Source organism: Gorilla gorilla, chromosome 15 (assembly GCF_029281585.2).
Source record: "Gorilla gorilla gorilla isolate KB3781 chromosome 15, NHGRI_mGorGor1-v2.1_pri, whole genome shotgun sequence".
NCBI lineage: Eukaryota > Metazoa > Chordata > Mammalia > Primates > Hominidae > Gorilla > Gorilla gorilla.
In genome coordinates, this window is record NC_073239.2 from 19,916,732 (window position 1) to 19,934,175 (window position 17,444).

General features: G+C 38.7%; 1 protein-coding gene across 4 annotated transcripts in view; it reads left to right on the forward strand.

The window, feature by feature from the left end:
• The window catches only part of SLC25A21 (solute carrier family 25 member 21), a 498,283-nt gene that overhangs the window by 433,352 nt on the left and 47,487 nt on the right, over positions 1-17,444 (forward strand). For all 4 annotated transcript variants that reach the window (XM_055361149.1, XM_055361151.1, XM_055361150.2 and 1 more), the window contains 2 exons: positions 9,907-9,973; positions 14,914-14,973. In XM_055361149.1, the coding sequence (XP_055217124.1) occupies positions 9,907-9,973; positions 14,914-14,973 (127 nt within the window). The remainder of the gene's footprint in view (positions 1-9,906; positions 9,974-14,913; positions 14,974-17,444) is intronic.

Genomic DNA, 17,444 nt, shown 5'->3' on the forward strand with positions numbered 1-17,444 from the left:
AGAACTATTTATTGAATAGAGTATCCTTTCCCCAATATATATTTTTGTCAACTTTGTCAAAGATCAGTTGGTTGTAGGTATGTGGCTTTATTTCTAAGTTCTCTATTCTGTTCCATTGATCTATCTGTCTGTTTTTGTGCTAATGCCATGCTGTTTTGGTTATTATAGCCTTCTAGTGTAATCTGAAGTCAGATGATTTGATACCTCCAACTTTATTCTCTTTGCTTAGGATTGCTTTGGCTATTTAGGCTCTTTTTTGGTTCCATATGAATTTGGAGATTGTTTTTCTAATTATGTGAGGAATGATATTGGTAATTTGATAGAAATTGCATTGAATCTGTAGATTACTTTGGGCAGTATGGTCATTTTAGCAATATTGATTCTTCCAGTAGATGAGTATAGGATTTTTTCCCACTTGTTTGTGTCATCTATGATTCTTTTCTCAATCTTTTGCAATTCTCCTTGTCAAAGTGCAAATACTCCTTGTAGAATTTTTCACCTCCTTGGTTAAGTATATTCCTAGGTGTTTTATGTAGCTATTTTAAATGAGATTCAGTTCTCGATTTGGTTATCAGGTTGATTATTATTGGTATATAGAAATGCTACTGATTTTTGTATGTTGATTTTGATTCCTGAAATCATGTATCAAATCTAGGAGTATTTTGTGGTTTCTAGGTATAAAATCACATTATCAGTGAGAGATCATTTGACTTCCTTTTCCAATTTTGATCCTTTTATTTCTTTCTCTTGCCTGATTGCTCTAGCTAGGACTTCCAGTACTACGTTGAATATGATTGGTGAAAGTGGGCATCCTTGTCTTGTTCCATCCTTGTCTTGTTCCTTGTCTTGTTCTTAGGGGAAATGCTTTCAGCTTTTCCCCATCCAGTATGCTGTTGGCTGTGGGTGTGTCATATATGGATGGCTTTTATTATTTTGAGGTATATTCTGGTGAAGGACTTTTTTTGCTCCATGATTGGGTTGTCTTTCCTGGTTTTCAGTCCGAGTCCAAGAAAGAGAGTTGTTTTTTTTTCTTAGAGTCCTTTTCCTCATAGTGCCACCCACCTAAGTGAAAAACTGCCCTTTGATGATTATTATTTCCTAGTGGAAAGTGTTCATCTTTATAAGCAAAGTGATCTGTTGTCACTGAAAATTAATACACTTACCATATAGTCAATTATAAATAAGTTTCTTCACTTACAGATTAATGGGGCAATGAACACCCACATTTTACCAATACTGTTCACCTCTTTGGTTGCTTCTCAAGTATCTTTTTCACTTTTTCTTTCCTTAGTGTTTTCCATCAGGGTTCTGGTTCTCATATCACACTAATGCCTTTCTTGGGCTGAACTGAGCAACATGTTTAGTGCATTGAGCACCCTGCCAACTTTCCAGGGAATGGAGCCATGGACTTACCTCCTAAATGATACTGACAGCTACAATAAATTTTTGTATTTTAGAAAATCAAAGTTGTAGTTTATTTCAGTTGCACCCAAAAAAATTTCATTGTTGTGGTAAAATCATACTAAACATTCAGTTTGAAAAGTGTGTTCAGGAAAACTTGAAAGAATTCCTCCATACAGCGTATAATGAAAGTGGTATGGTTTGGGGTAACAAGTCAATCCAAAGACCATATGCAGAAACTTAATTGAATTAATTCTCAGTAATGAATAATGAAAACTATATTGTCTGTGCCTGAAGACCTGATATGAGTTGAGTAGGCAAAACTTTTGTTAGTTTTATGTTAGAATGTTAGCTAAAGCTTATGTGCACTTCCTTGAAATTTATTTGCTGCTTTTAAAAGAAGAATCTGTGTCACTTACTCTCTTTTGAACTGTTTTTCCTCTCCTCTAAAAGATATGTGGTTTTCCCTCCCTCTTTTGCCTCAATGAAAATGGCCCCAAGATGCATGCAATTTTGTGAACTTGAGATTATAGATTCTACATAATTCAAATCAGAGAGCCATGAAACCCCACTCTTTCATTTGGATTCTGTGAACTGCTGACACTTGTGGAGTGCAAATGATGTCAGAATAATGCCCTAAAGGTGTAGTGTGTAGTGTCAGGACCAGAATTCTGGTCTGGGATACACGATCCATCAAGCAATGGAAGCCGTGCACTCATAACCCAGGGTTGAGCGTGGACTTCGTTGTTTTAATTACAGAACCACAGCATGTGGGTAAGAAACTTGGATCTGACAGCAGAAGAAGAAAGAGGATATTGTATGCCTTCAATCAGCTTTGTATTAGGAGATCCTTAAAGGAAAAATTCTGTGAAAAAAGAAAGAGGAAGAAAACAACAAACTAGCAAGATCTATATTTCAGTATAATTTGGAGAAAATGACTGATTTGGGTTGGTCATGTTGCCAGAACAGATGACTCAAGGCTTCCATACAAGAAATGGAAATCAGGAGGAAGCCTGAAGCCTGAAAGAAGAACAAATTGTAAAGACATGATTGACTGTAAGGCTTCAAAATCAACCGTACCAAAGATGAGCTTGAATCATTGCCCAGAACAGAGCTGAATGGTGATGTTCATTTGGGTTCTGACTGTTGAAACAAAATAAAATGTAGTAATTGTACTCTGTTAGGTATACAGACGTGTTAATGCTTTCCAATTTCCCCAACTGGGGATCTGGTGTCACTTTCCCTGTCGCTCCTATTTCATGCTTCACTGGTGAGTATTATTGCTGCTCTGGATGCTTACTGAATGCCAGGTTTTTGGCAAAGAAGTGGGATCCAGGTGAAAGCATCCTTCTCATGCTGTGTGTGAGTGTGTTGCAGGTGGCTTGGAAAATGGCTTTTCAACTTGGAGATCATTTCTGTAATTGATATTTTCAGGCTCAGATAATGTGCATCTCTATCCTGGCTTTCCCAGTGTGATGGTTGCTGGACTTTGATTATGAATATCAGCAGTTTGGATCCTAAAACACTTCATCCCTGACAAGCAGGGAAAGCCCCAGCTTCCATGAGCAGCAAATTTACACATTGATCTTTTCCTCTTTTAGGAGGAAAAATGTCTTGTTCACAGATTTCTTTATATGCATTTTCTCTTTAATGTATCAGTTTAGTTTTATGGTAACATTTCTGATAGACAGCAAGGTTGACTCTTTCTAAAAGTCAGTTGTGAAGCAGCTACACTGTTTTTCTTTCTCATTGGGAGCTACAAATAAGAAAATATTCCATGTTCTTGCTCTTAACACCAGAAACCTAATAGCCTAGTAACTTAGGAAATTTCCCAGCCTGCTTGAAAGAGGAGTTCAACTCTATGGTACAAATGATTCCCAAACACATATTTTCTACATGCTAAATTAGAAAAATACCAGCAAAGCCAACAATGGGGGTGACTCAGAGGGGTAAAAGGAGGGGCAGACAGGACATGTGATTTTTCCACTCCTTTTTAGTTTCTTTACCTGAGTCAAATTTTCAGAATGTTAAGCCTTCCCCTGTCTACCCACTATTTACCACAAAGTCTTCAGATTTCAGTAGCTAACTTAAAGCAAGGAACTTTTTTTAGTCATTCAAACTGACTAAAGATATCAGGTACACAATGTTTAATTAAGGCTCTGTCTGGCTGACTGGTCTCTATAGGTGTCTAAAATTTAGACTTAAAAACAGGGTAACCTAAAACTGGACCCTACTAATGAGAGACAATAAGAAGGCATCTTTGAGGGTTTGCCTTGCTCTACATGAACCACAGAGACTGGACACAAGCTGGAACTCATAGGAAATTTCACATTTCCTTGCTTCCGTACAATCAGCATCTTTTCATTGGTTGCTCTGTGACCTCGTAGCCACCCATATGTTAGATAGCTTCACACTTTTAAGATGGGGGTGTGGGGGGGTTGAATGAGGGATAAAATTATTTTGTAGGGTTTGGCAGAAATCTGTATTTCAAATAAGCTATGTGTGAGCTGTCTTTGAGAAGAACACATGTGATGTAGTTTTTGATCTTCATTTTACAGATGTACATAAGCAATACAATTAAAAACAAATGTGATCCAATATTGTAGCACTGTGTATCTGCTTAGGTTTGTGAAAAATACCTCTCATTAGTCTACAAACCATCACAATCTAGTGGCTTTGGAGTCCTGGTACCCCCTCCTCATATTTGCTGTGTGACTTTGGTCTGCTAGCTTCTCTGTATTCCATCTGTGGTAAGGGGTTCTTTCACAGACAGTCACACTAATGGGATGGGGTTTTATGTGTGATGGGCTCCCCAGCATAAACAATCTGAGACCATTTCTTAACAATAGTTCTCACAGCTTCCTTATAAATGCATTGCTTAAGATTTAACAATTATCTTTAATATAATTATGATTTTAAGAATTTCAATTTAAGGCTCTTTGTTCAGAAAGGGATGTGCTCCATCCTTAGCTTGGGAGCAATGATGTCTCACTTGGCTGCAGTCCACAGGCATCTCACACAGCTAGGAAACACCTAGCAAAGAAGACAGGACTTTTCTTCCTGTGGGCTTCTTTGCCTTAGACTGGAAATCCAAACCTTCCAGCACACCATTCCCTCTTGTCTCTTGGGCTAGGTTTCAGTCATATGTCCACGCCTAACCCTCTCACTAGAAAAGGAATGAGGCCACCATGATGGGCTTGAACAATTCTGCTTTATCCCTTGGGCTGGAGGAGGACTCTCCTCTCTAAGCTTGGAGTATGGGGATCACTTATACTCTGAGGAGCAAGTGGGGTGAGGGGCATGTATCTTTTGGGTCAGTAACCAACATTCTCCCACATTGACAGAATTATCCTGGTGTGCCTCTTTTTTTTTTTTTTTTTTTTTTTTTTTTTAAGACAGTCTTGCTCTGTTGCCAGGCTGGAATGCAGTGACATGATCTCAGCTCACTGCAACCTCCACCTCCTGGGTTCAAGCGATTCTCCTGCTTCAGCCTCCCGAGTAGCTGGGACTACATGCGTGCACCACCACATCCAGCTAATTTTTGTATTTTTAGTAGAGAAGGGGCTTCACCATGTTAGTCAGACTGGTCTCGAACTCCTGACCTCACGTGATCCACCCACCTTGGCTTCCCGAAGTGCTGGGATTACAGGTGTGAGCTACTGTGCCTAGCCTCCTGGTGTGCCTCTTAAGGGCAAAAGTCTATCTTGGGGAGGAAAAAGTTTATCCTAGGGCTCATTTTTTTCTCATTCTAAAACAACTAGAAAATATTTAATCAATATCCCAAAAACTTTCACAAAAATTATTTTATTCATCTTAGACCAGTTCTGTCAGTTATACAGTATTTCATATTACTTTAAAACAGAACTGAATAAAAATTGGAATAGAGACCTGTTTTTAATGGCCTTTTCTGCTTCCTTCTAAAATAAGAAATGATAAGGTATTGCTGTAACATAAACAATTTTTCAAAAGCTTTTATTAAAATAGTTGTTTAAAAAAAAGGCTATACAATATAGCCTAGTGGTCAAGGACATAAAGAACTTGATTTAGGTTGCTATATCTTATTTGGCAATGACATGATGGTAGTCCTTACCAGCAAAATGAGGAAAATAATTATAAATATTTTAAAGGATTGTTGTGAAAGTTGATTGAGATTACTATGTGTACATATACCTACATGTTTTTATTCTTAACACAAAAGCTATTATGTAGTAAGATTTCAACAGATTTGTCTATTTTTACTTACAATAATATTTACAAAAATCCATAAACATGCAAGCTAATACTTTTTTACATAGGATAGTTAAAATCAAACTCACACCTTTTAGAAGTAACAACTTAGAGGACAAAATATAAAGGCTGCCATGTAGTTCATAATACAGTTTTATGGGAGGTCTTGTAGTAGCTCTCATGCCTCTTCCAAAGATTCTTTCTTCTAGTTGGCTTGATGCGAGTCAAAACTTTAGAGTGATGCCTTTGCCGTCATGTCGGAGAGAAGAATGCCTTCACTGTACATAAATGTTTAGAATCCCACGATCCATTCATCCAGCAAGTAGACTGAAAGCAGCTCTTGGCTGCTCGTGACGTAAGCGGGATGACGCATGTTAACAATGGGTGTCACCAATCTCTTAACTTCCTGGATTATGGTCCTGGTAAGCTGTAGGCTCTGCACAGCAAGCCAAAACCACATGAAGGCAGAATGGACAGTGCATGTGAATATAAACATTAGTTCTTTTGCAGAAAAAAAAAGTATCTGCTTCATAAAACATCACAATTCCTTTTTGGTTTCTAGAAAGCTGCATATAATATTTTGCGTTGGGAAAACTTTCAGTAATTATCTAGTCAAGAATAGCTATCAGCTTGAGCCCTTAACCACATGCTCTTACCTGCATTTTATATGTGACTCTTCTGGTCTGCTCAAGGGCAAATTTTAACTGAGAGTGAAGCTCTTCCTATGATTGGACACAGCACAGAGATTCTACAGCAGCCACTTTGGCTGGAGGGACAATGATGCTTACTTTCTGGATCCAGGGCTCTGGGTTATAAATGATGAATGCAACTCAAACTTATTTAAGTAAAAGAGATAATTTAATGGAAATGTCACTGAGTATCTCATAGAATCAAAGGCAGAGGTAAATACCAATATTCGAGAAAGACCAGACCTAACTAGGCTTAAATTCTGGAAGCAGGGCCTCACTCACAGAAACAGAGCTTCTCCTTCTTGCTTCTGTGCCTCCCTAAATGGTGGCTTCTTTCTTTTTTTATCACTGCAGATTGACTTTCTCCAAATGACTAAAAGCATGGCTGCCATTGAAATCCTAGTTTTATATGTTACAGTTTTCACCAAGCAGAGCAAGACTGACCCTGTATCATATTGTATCATATTATACGAATGTGTTTAAAACAACTTGATGGGGCAGTCCTCAGCAGAAGGGGTGCTGACCTGAGTGTTCCATAGTCCTCTATTGCATGGATATACGGTAAAAGCAATGCGAGGAGGTAGGTAGTCCTAGCTTCCATTTACCAACAAAGGCTGCCTATGGTCTTTGAGAACTTCTTGTTAAAATTGCTCATTCTCAATTTGGAAGCTCAGGATGGTGGTATGGGAGGAGGGGAACGATCGCACATGAAAGTAGCTGAGCAGAGAGAAGGGAAGTAGGGCACATCAGTGAAGCATCGTCAACACAAAGCAGAGGGCTCTGGACCTCCCAGCTCTTTTCATATTAAATCCTTATGCTTCTCCCAGCTGCCTCTTCTCTCCTGCATCACACCTCTTTTTAATATTTTACCCCATCACTTTTAAAATGAAGACCTTCTGTGTACTTAGAAGACTTTAGTCCTCTTCCAGAGAAGCAGTGTAAGATTTGATGCAGAAGTCTAAGGTATGGCAGATTCTGTCTCTTCAGAGAAGTGCTTGCCCGTGTCTTCTTGTTCTTTTTCTCAGAATAACAGAATCTGAGGATTGAAACAGATCAGGCTTGAGGGCCATCAAATGCATGGATTTGCTGTGTACCTCCCATTGCTGGTATTCATGACAAGTGGCCATCCAGACTGCTTGATCACATACCAAAGGGGAACTCACCACTTTTCAGGAGAGCCCATTCTATCTTTAGACAGTTCTGACCATTGGAAGTACTTCATTGTGTTAAGCTCCACCTGGGCCAAAAATGTGTCTTTTCTTGTTGCTTCCACCTGTTGGTCCTAGTTCTACCACCTGGAAACAAAGAGAAAAGTGTAATGTCTTTCCTTAACACACACCTTTCAAAAGATCCATCATGTTCACCATATTTCTCCCTAAGATCATTCTTCTCCAGTTGAAGCAACTGTTCTTCCTATAACTGTTCTCTGTAGTGTGGGATTTCAAGTTCCTCTGTTGATCTGGACACTCTGTTTTAAAAGCTTTACTTATTTAAGTGTTTCTCTTTATTTTTTTTTTCCTACAATAATCAGGCATAGTCTTCCAGATGGGGAAAGATCAACACAGAAAGAACAGAACTAATAACCTTTTTCGTTATATATGTAGAACTTCTGTTCAAGAAAATCACGTTTATCTTTTGGGAAGACCAACCTATGCTTGGTCACTCTTTATGCCAAAAATTACATAGTGATTAATTTATAATGAAATTTAAATGAGAAAAGTATTTAAATGTTATTAGTTGCTAGAAGTAATTCGTGTTGATGTGAGAATTTCAGGCATCAGTAGTTCAAATTGGAATGGAAAAGGGGTGGGGACAACTCATGAATTGCCATAGCTCTCCAAATCATGTATCTGCTTTACTTCCTATTCATAATGCTAGCACTACCCATTAAGTCAAAAATCGTGGGCAGGCTGGGCACGGTGGCTCATGCCTGTAATCCCAGCACTTTGGGAGGCCGAGGCAGGCGGATCACGAGGTCAGGAGATTGAGACCATCCTGGCTAACACGGTGAAACCCCGTCTCTACTAAAAATATAAAAAATTAGCCGGGCGTGGTGGCGGGCGCCTGTAGTCCCAGCTACTCAGGAGGCTGAGACAGGAGAATGGCGTGAACCCGGGAGGCGGAGCTTGCAGGGAGCCGAGATGCGCCCCTGCACTCCAGCCTGGGCGACAGAGCGAGACTCGGTCTCAAAAAAAAAAAAAAAAAAAAAAAAATCGTGGCCAGAATAAGCCCATATCAGGGAATAATTTGATCCCTTTCTTCCTCCTTATGAGATCCATAAGCTTAACAAATATTTGTGTCCTGGTTACATACAAAAAAAAAAAGGATTCTGGGATAAGAACCCCAAAGGGTGCGCTGCCCTCAAGTTTCTGTGTAAGCCAGTGAATTGAGGCTGGGTAAGCCCATGAATTGAGTAAAGCAAGCAAGTGCTTTAGTGCCCTCACCAAAAGGTACTGTGTAAGCCAGTGAATTGAAGGAGAACAAGAGGTCGCCGTGTTGGTTTGGGTGGTACAGTGGGTTCACTTGAATAAATTCTCAACTTCTTGTTCCCAGAAGCACAGCTAGAAGTGGACCCAGTTTAAGGGAGTTGGAGTGAAGCTTGGGGGGTGAATCAGAGAAGCTGCAGCCCCATGTTAGCTGCATATCCTAAATTAGGGACATGTTGAGCTCTGCCCTTATCTGTAGTCACTTATGGACTCATCGGGAAAAGTGATTACTCAGAAAATATGCATAATATTCTCTTCTATTTATATATTTTAAGGTTTGAAATGAAGATATGGCATATATATGAAGATTCCAGGACAAAGGAATTTAAAATTTTGAATTCTAAAAATATAATAAGAAATAAATGGTGACTTGTTATAAATCTAACCATATGTCACTCATTCTTGTTTTTTTTCTAAAAATATCTGACCATGTTGCCCGTCAACACTGGCAAAGAAAACTGGCTCATGCCTTGTGATTTTACATATCAGCAAGGGAGTCTGACATTTCTTCTGTTGGCAATACATAGTCCTGTAGCTGGCCCTCTGTGACCTTCTTCCACCTCCATCAAGGAAGCCTGAAAATTATGACTAAATCAGGACGGGGCTGGAAGCTCTAGTACCATACCCACAGAGCTTGTTAGTTCCCTTGTATTAGTAAAGCTAAAATTGAAAATTTCATCACCTCCTTAGCCTCAGAAAGGTACAGTCTAATGGGTTCAGGTATAATCCTAACCTCATTTGGTTGCCACAAGGGAGGAAATGCAGAACTGTAGATAGCTTGAAGCTACCTGCCACACAACTGAGAAAATAAACTCAAGAGCCCTTAGAGTAAGGAGAGTCAGATTCATCGTTAAGGTACAACTAATGATCATGCTTAGCAACTTATCTAAGGGACTCCTGTCTCAGTATCACGTATTCACCTTCTGAATATCATAATGCTAATAGACATAAAATTTATTTCTTTATTTTAGAATGAAAGGAAGACTTCATGATTGGCGTGCTATGTTGAATAATCGGGAATACTTTGGGATTATCTTAACAAAGTCAGACATACTTGTTTCCTAATTTCCTTACTCATAGGAAATCTTTTATTTCTCCAACAGGTTATTTGGTTTTTACAAGGGAATTCTGCCACCTATCTTGGCTGAAACCCCAAAAAGAGCAGTGAAGGTAAGCATTGCATGCGTTCGCACCAAGCAAAAGTAGGGCACAGTAACAGCTTCAGCACAACAAACTCTAAGACATTAAAATGAATTATATATAAAGCACTAAAAATTTTAATGCAGAAATTATAGCATAATTTTTATTATAATTAGACTTGGTCAGTCTCTCAAATATGTAGATCAATTTGTAGATTTTTTTAATCAGGTAAAAGCATTCCATTCTAATGGGGAAATTATTCAAAAAACAACATGGTGAATAAAATTCTAGTAATCAAACCACAAAATAGCTTGGACCTTTCTTCAAAGCAACTCAGAAATTTTCCTTTGGAGAAACAATTATTAAAGAAAGAGAAATGGAGGGAAGAGGAAAGAGGAGAGGAGGGAAAACTTTTCTCCCTAAATCATTCCCATTTCATGAACAGAGTAAACCAATATACCATATTTCTTTATATATGATTCTCATATAACATAATTTTTTGGCATGCCAACTTCATTTTCCCCCTTAGTCTCCTCTGTTAAAATTCTCTATTCTGGTTCTTACAAAAATTATTACTTCCACTACCCTGATTTCCATTTACTTAACCACATAACTGTAGAGGCTTATGTACTACTTGCTAGTTCAGTAGCTGAAGAGGAACAGGGAGATCCAGCAGAATGTCCAGGGGCAAAAGAACTCAATCTGACTACTGTCTTCTCTTAGGCAAAAGTCCTGATCATAGCGACTCTGACAGGCATTGCTCCCCTCCCCTGCACCACTGACATCACCAAATAAGGCTTTGTCCTTCCATAATAATGATAACCTAAACTTAAAGACTTACTTTCCAAGCAACATAAGATTTTTTTTCACATACATTACTCATGTGTGTGAAATGTATTCCCAGTACTCCTGAAAGACAAGAAGGAACAGTTCATATACTTTTACTCAGTAAGTTCAAGAGGGTGACTGGGTTAAAAATTATGATAAAATCACCCACATATATACATGAACATCCAACCTTTATATTATGTCAAAGTGGAAATTTAATAGGATTGAATTAAAGTCTAGAATTTGGAAAACAAAGCTTTAGAACATACTTTCTCTATAAACTCACCCTCTTTGTTGGTATAGGTTTTGTGATTTTATAGTATCACTTCAATACAAATTTTGTTATAAGGATCTGAATCACAGTAATGAATCTGGAATAAGTTCACCAAAGTACACAAAAGAGCTGAATTGAATTATGAAATGGCTTTACTTGATAAAAGATTGCCCAAGTAAACAAATAGAGCAGAGTTCCTGTTCAAAAGGGAAGTCACTTTGTCTGCATGGAATAATATACTCATCTGTTCAGTGATTTACATGTATAGATAAAGTAAACTAAAATTAGAGTTTTTCCTGGAATATTTTTTTCTTAATATTATGTGTTGGAGACAATTTAAACTTTAAGAGGATTAAGACTTATCAACATTAAGCAATCTTTTACAGAAAACAAAAGTTGAGCTTTATAAAACAGGGTTAGTCCCTATTTTCCAAAAGCAATGTTCTGTGCCGGAACAATGGTTAACAGATGAACTTTTGGGCAACTGAATATGGTGTATGTGTCCCAGACATCTTGTTTCAAGTAGATTTTACCTTAAAATTATTGAGACATATGGTAAGTATGTTGGCTTTTTAAGTATAACTTGGAGTTAAGTGTATCTTTGCCAGATGGATAGCACTAGTTTTTCAACACAATTTATGAAAACATTCATTTTATAGATATTTATCTTAGGATTTGTGAGGAAAGCAATCACCTGATTTTAACGATTTCATACATCATAAACTGCTTCATTGTATGTCATCAAAGAAAAAAATATTCAGAGACTGGGGGGAGGGGTGTGTGTGTGTGTGTATTCTTTGGTACTGACACTTTAGTTAAAATCATTACCATAATCAGAAACAGACAATCTTAAGTTTTTATGTACTTTATTCTTTGAAATGAGCTTTATCATTAAAATAATAAGACTTACTGATGCTAAATAAATGAAACTTCTCCTTTCACAAATTAGACAGAGTTAATATTGTAGTTAGCAAAAGGAAAAGAAGACTTCAGAGAGACCAGCTGATCCCTCACAGATGGGCAGCACCATGGTTCCGGCTTCAGGGTCCAGTCTTGAGCTTCACACATACAGAAATACCAGTTTTCCCATGTGCAGTTTCTCAAGGACTGCCTTATGCTAACTAAATTCACAAGAGATTATAAACTATGAAGGCTAATTAGTTCACTACAGTATACCTATACCAATCATAGTATCTACACATAGTAGATGTTCAGTTGATATTAGATGAATAAAGGAAACATATATAAAAAGAAACAGAAAGAAAACTTAAAGAAAGAAACAAAGAAATATACATAGAGAGAAAATTCCCACATCTACTGTTCAGAGTATCTGGAGGGCCAAGACTTCCACTCCTGGTGGAGATAGAGTAACAGGGACCAGTGTGAAATAACAGTTTTCAAGACACTGGACATCAGATGATGAAGGCTGGAAATGCCTGAGAAATGGAAAAGAAATGAAATGAGCCCTGTGATGCCACAGCTTACCACCTTGGGATACTTTCAGGCCCCGGGACAGGGAGGGGAAGCTGAGGCAGAGCCCAGGGGACTCCCTGGGTTGAGAAGGAGCTGAAAGCCAGGGGAGAGCAGGGCAGCCAGAGTCCACAGGACAGAGTACCAGGGAAGAGCAGGCTGCACAGAGATAGAACTCCTGAGATCTGTAGAGGGACCCCTCAAGTGTTCAGCTGAGTATTGACCAGTGCACGCTTGCAAGGAAACTACCAATGCCTGGGAAAGAACCACCCAAAAGGCTTTGAGGGAACAGTGGTCAGCAGTCACGTGGGGCTGGGAACAGTGCCTATTTCCACCAGCCAGACTGGAAAGCTTCAGCAGCCCCAGGGCATTGAGAGGAGTGCTCATATACTTAAGGCCTCTTATGATTCCTTTGGTAACCTAAGTTACAGGGGAATAAAAACTAAGCTTTTTCAAAAGTCTCACTTGTGCCAGTCCTGTCAGGGAATCTTACTTAAATTATCTTATTTAATGATAATCTAAAAGGTAAGTTTTGTGTTCTTGAGAGTTAGAAAGGTTAAGCAGCTTTCCTGTGCTTTCACAGCTAAGCAGCATAACCTGGATTCAGCTCTAGGACTGCTCATTTCAAAATGCCAGCAAGGTGATTGTCAAAGTGATGATGATGATAATCATAAAAATGAAGAAAAATAAATTAAAAGCTAAGATTGCCTGTAATCCCAGCACTTTGGGAGGCTGAGGCGGGCGGATCACGAGGTCAGGAGATCGAGACCATCCTGGCTAACACGGGGAAACCCCATCTCTAATAAAAATACAAAAAAATTAGCCGAGCGCGGTGGCGGGTACCTGTAATCCCAGCTACTCGGGAGGCTGAGGCAGGAGAATGGCGTGAACCCAGGAGGCGGAGCTTGCAGTGAGCCGAGATCGCACCCCTGCACTCCAGCCTGGGCGACAGAGCGAGACTCCATCTCGGAAAAAAAAAAAAAAAACCCTAAGATTATAACACTTTTCCTTCCATGGTTAATGGTTTCTAGTGGTTAATGGTTTCATCAGAAAAGTGGTGGTCCCTGGTGTTTGCTGTTGAGTACTATTTTAACACCAGGGTAGTTTCAGAGCTTTCACTAGCCACTAGAATGTTAGCTCAAGTAGGCAGAGGTTTCTCTTTGTTTACTGTTGCATCCCCAGTACCTAGAATAGGAGGTCTCTAATAGTATTATTAAATGAGTGAATGAATGAATCCCTGTTCTAGAAAACTCTACATTCATAGTGCATTTGAAAGACCATGGCACAAAAGTAGTTCCTGAGTGTTGAAAAGAATCAAAATTTACCAGGTAGTAAAATGATTCTTGGGCTGCCCAAACACTCATTGAAGCCATCTATAAGGAGCTACTTCTTCCTAACAACAGAGTATTTTTGGCTCTGAAATCTGGTTTTGCTTTCTTGCCCCATTTTACTGGGCTATAAAGTAATAGAATAGAAAATATTGGGGACCATATAATACCCATAACATTTTTGGGGTCTCGAGAATCAGACTCTAGCAGAACTTAAAAACATGCCTTATCAGTGGTGTTGACAGCTACCTGAACATGCTACCCAGGAGCAAAACATGTTCAAGCACAGTTGTTGCTCAAAAAGTAGAATACAGGAAGAAAAAAGGGGGAAAATGTATTATATGAAGCAATTGATTAGATTCACCTCCATTGAAATTTGTTTGCAGAGAAAATGATACTGAACATTGTCTACTGAAGAAACCAACAATACCTTCACCATCTTCATCACCATCAGTTTTGAAGGAAGGAATTAGCAGCTTTCTTTCTTCATTCAGGTTGAGGACAGTCTTGCTTTATGGCAGGGGATGGACTAGATAACCTCCTTGGGTCCTTCCCTAGTTTATCATGGCATCTTCATAATTATTTAGTGTTTTCAATTCCATGGAGCAGTGGGGAGACACCACAATAGAAATGCAAGTTAAGGCTGAAAAGTGGATGTCTTCTACAAATGTGTTAGAAAATTGGGCTTTCACTGGGAAAGCAGTTCATAGAGAAAACATAGGAGACCAAAGATGTCAGGTCTCTAGGACTATAATGTTGAATCACTGCCATATATTGATGTCTGGGGAAACTGAAAATGGTCATGGTAAATAGAAGTTGTATGGTTCATTTACTGCTCTAAAGGATTTCATCAGTTCTTCTGTAGGTTATTATAACTGCATTTGAAACTGTGAATGTTAAAGAAAGATCCAATAGCAACTACCCGAGACAGGATTAAAAACTGTATTAGATAGTTTATCATTTTTTGAAATGCTGGTTAACATAATGATTTACCAAAGAAATTTGAGTCAATTAAAGAGTTTGTTGCAGGAAAATTGTTATAAATCTGTGAGTTTGGTTTTGTTTCACAGTTTTTCACCTTTGAGCAGTACAAGAAATTGCTGGGATATGTGTCACTGTCACCAGCATTGGTAAGTGAGAGTATTTATTATACTTAAATGTGTGTGTTATTTCATAAAGCAAAATCTAGAAACAAAAACTCTTTTGATTTCCAAGCCCAGCTACTAAAATATGAATTCGAGTTATTCAATGTTCAGCTACTTGTTGAAAGCCATCTTCCTAATAACTCACAATTTGGCTGTTTTATAGCTCCCAGTGATGAATTTATGATAATAATGATATGTCTGGAAAGGCCCCATATGAGATATGGTCAAGAATATGAAATAAAGAGTACATTTATCAAAGACTCTTTTTAAACCAAGACATGCATGTATTTACATACATACTGCATATATCTGTGCAAAAGTCAACATGCCAAACAGGTCACTTTTCCATCTTTTGCACCAGCTGTAGTAAATATAAGACTTCAGATCGATCCCTTGGGATAAAGTCACTCTGTGGTCAGATGCAGACTGAAGGGCCTTTTATAGGAATGACTGTAAACAACTCAGCTAAGGAGAATTGTAATATTACAATGACATATCTCATGTATCACACAAAATTCACTTGGTGATTTGAACATTTCCCTATGCCATTCCCCTCCTTCTTGGTGACTTTGCTGCTTTTCACAGAAGTTAATTGTATTGACCAAGTGGGTTCTACAAATGTGTGTGCAACAAGAGCCCCTGAGAGAGCAAATGCACTAATTTCTCCTTCCAAGTCTGCAAAGCAAAGCAAAACAAAATCTGCATTGGCCCTCCAATTGGCAATGTACTCCAGCCTCTAGGAAAATGCCCTCATTTGTCCAATAAAATGGACAATATTTGAGAATATGTATTCTGCCAAATAGGCTGTCCAAGAAGAAGTATCTGTTATTTTTAAAAAATCATACATGCCCCTTTTCTAGGAAAAATCCTGTTAGGAAACCTAATAGCATCACTTTTTGTTATAACAAAGCAATGTCTTGTCCAGCCCTTGCCTATACAAGATAGCTGGGAGACATGGCCTCCTAGAGAGGAGCAGTGATAACCATGAATCTCGAAACTAGCTAGGATTTTTTCCTTTTAATTCTTTGGCATCTTCCCTTAATGTCATTCTTAAGTTTGGAAACAGCTTGGCAAAAAAGAGGATTAAAAATTTCCTAGTGAGAAACAATAAAATATTGTCTCCAGAGGGCCAGCTGGCTGTTCTTGTGTCAAACATTGGTACCATGTGAGAGACTGTAGGTCTTTGGACTCTTGAGAATTGAAACAGAAAAGCATTTGGTCACTGCAGCTACTATAACCAAATGCATGCCAACTGTGTACGGTTCTTCTCTTTTCTTGAACTCATTTATTTCAGTTACTTTTTTTTATATGGCTAGACATTTAAACAGCTGTTAAACGTCCCCTGGTGCTCTCACATGAAAAGCCTAGGAGACTGGAAACCCAACAGTAAATGTAGGTTTCTGGAACAACCTACGTAACATGATCTGCTGATAGCTGATCAATTCTTTTGACAAGGGACTGCTGAACACTAGTTCTGACAGCAAATGTAGCTGAGTTTTATAGAAGAACAAAAAAGTGAATTATTTGGAAGATTGCATAGAGTAAGTAATAAAAACCTGGACATCTGGATTTTAGCTTTCCCAGTCAAAAGAGTTTGGGACTAGTATTTTTTTTTTCCACTTTCGGCTTCTATGATGGAAGTCTGAGATAAACGAATAAAATATTTGATGAGTTACCCTATACAAATATGTTTAAAATTATAATGAAGGGAGATGAAATGGAAACATCATCAGTGAGTCTCTCTCTCCTAGAATCTGTATGCAATTTCTTTCTTTTTTTCTTTTTCTTTTTCTTTTTTTTTTTTTCGAGACAGAGTCTCGATCTGTCGCCCAGGCTGGAGTGCAGTGGCATGATCTCAGCTCACTGCAACCTCCGCCTCCTGGGTTCCAGTGATTCTCCTGCCTCAGCCTCCCTAGAAGCTGGGATTACAGGCATGCACCACCAAGCCCAGCTAATTTTTGTATTTTTAGTAGAGATGGGGTTTCACCATGTTGGCCAGGCTGGTCTTGAACTTCTGACCTCAGGTCATCCACCCAACTTGGCCTCCCAAAGTGCTGGGATTACAGGCGTGAGCCATTGCACCTGGCCCATTCTTCCTTTTTTATGCGCAACAAGAACAATGGTGTTTGCATAGCACTCTATGAAATGGTTTCACACATTATTTTGAGCCTTAAAATAACTTTATAAGCAGGGAAATTAGATATTATTATCTCCATTTTACAGATGAGAAAACTGTGGCTCATCAGAGATTCAGCAATGTATACAACAGAGCCACAACTAGCACCCATGGCACCTTTGTGTAAATAGTGAAAAGATGCCCCTTCTCCTGACCGATGCCTCTCCAGGGCTTCTCTTAGCAAGTGAGGGGCAAGCTGGATTCCAGCCTCCAAGCATCCTTGGTTGGGCACCTTTGTCTATGCACAAGCTACTGTGTGTTACAGCTCTAGTCACACAGC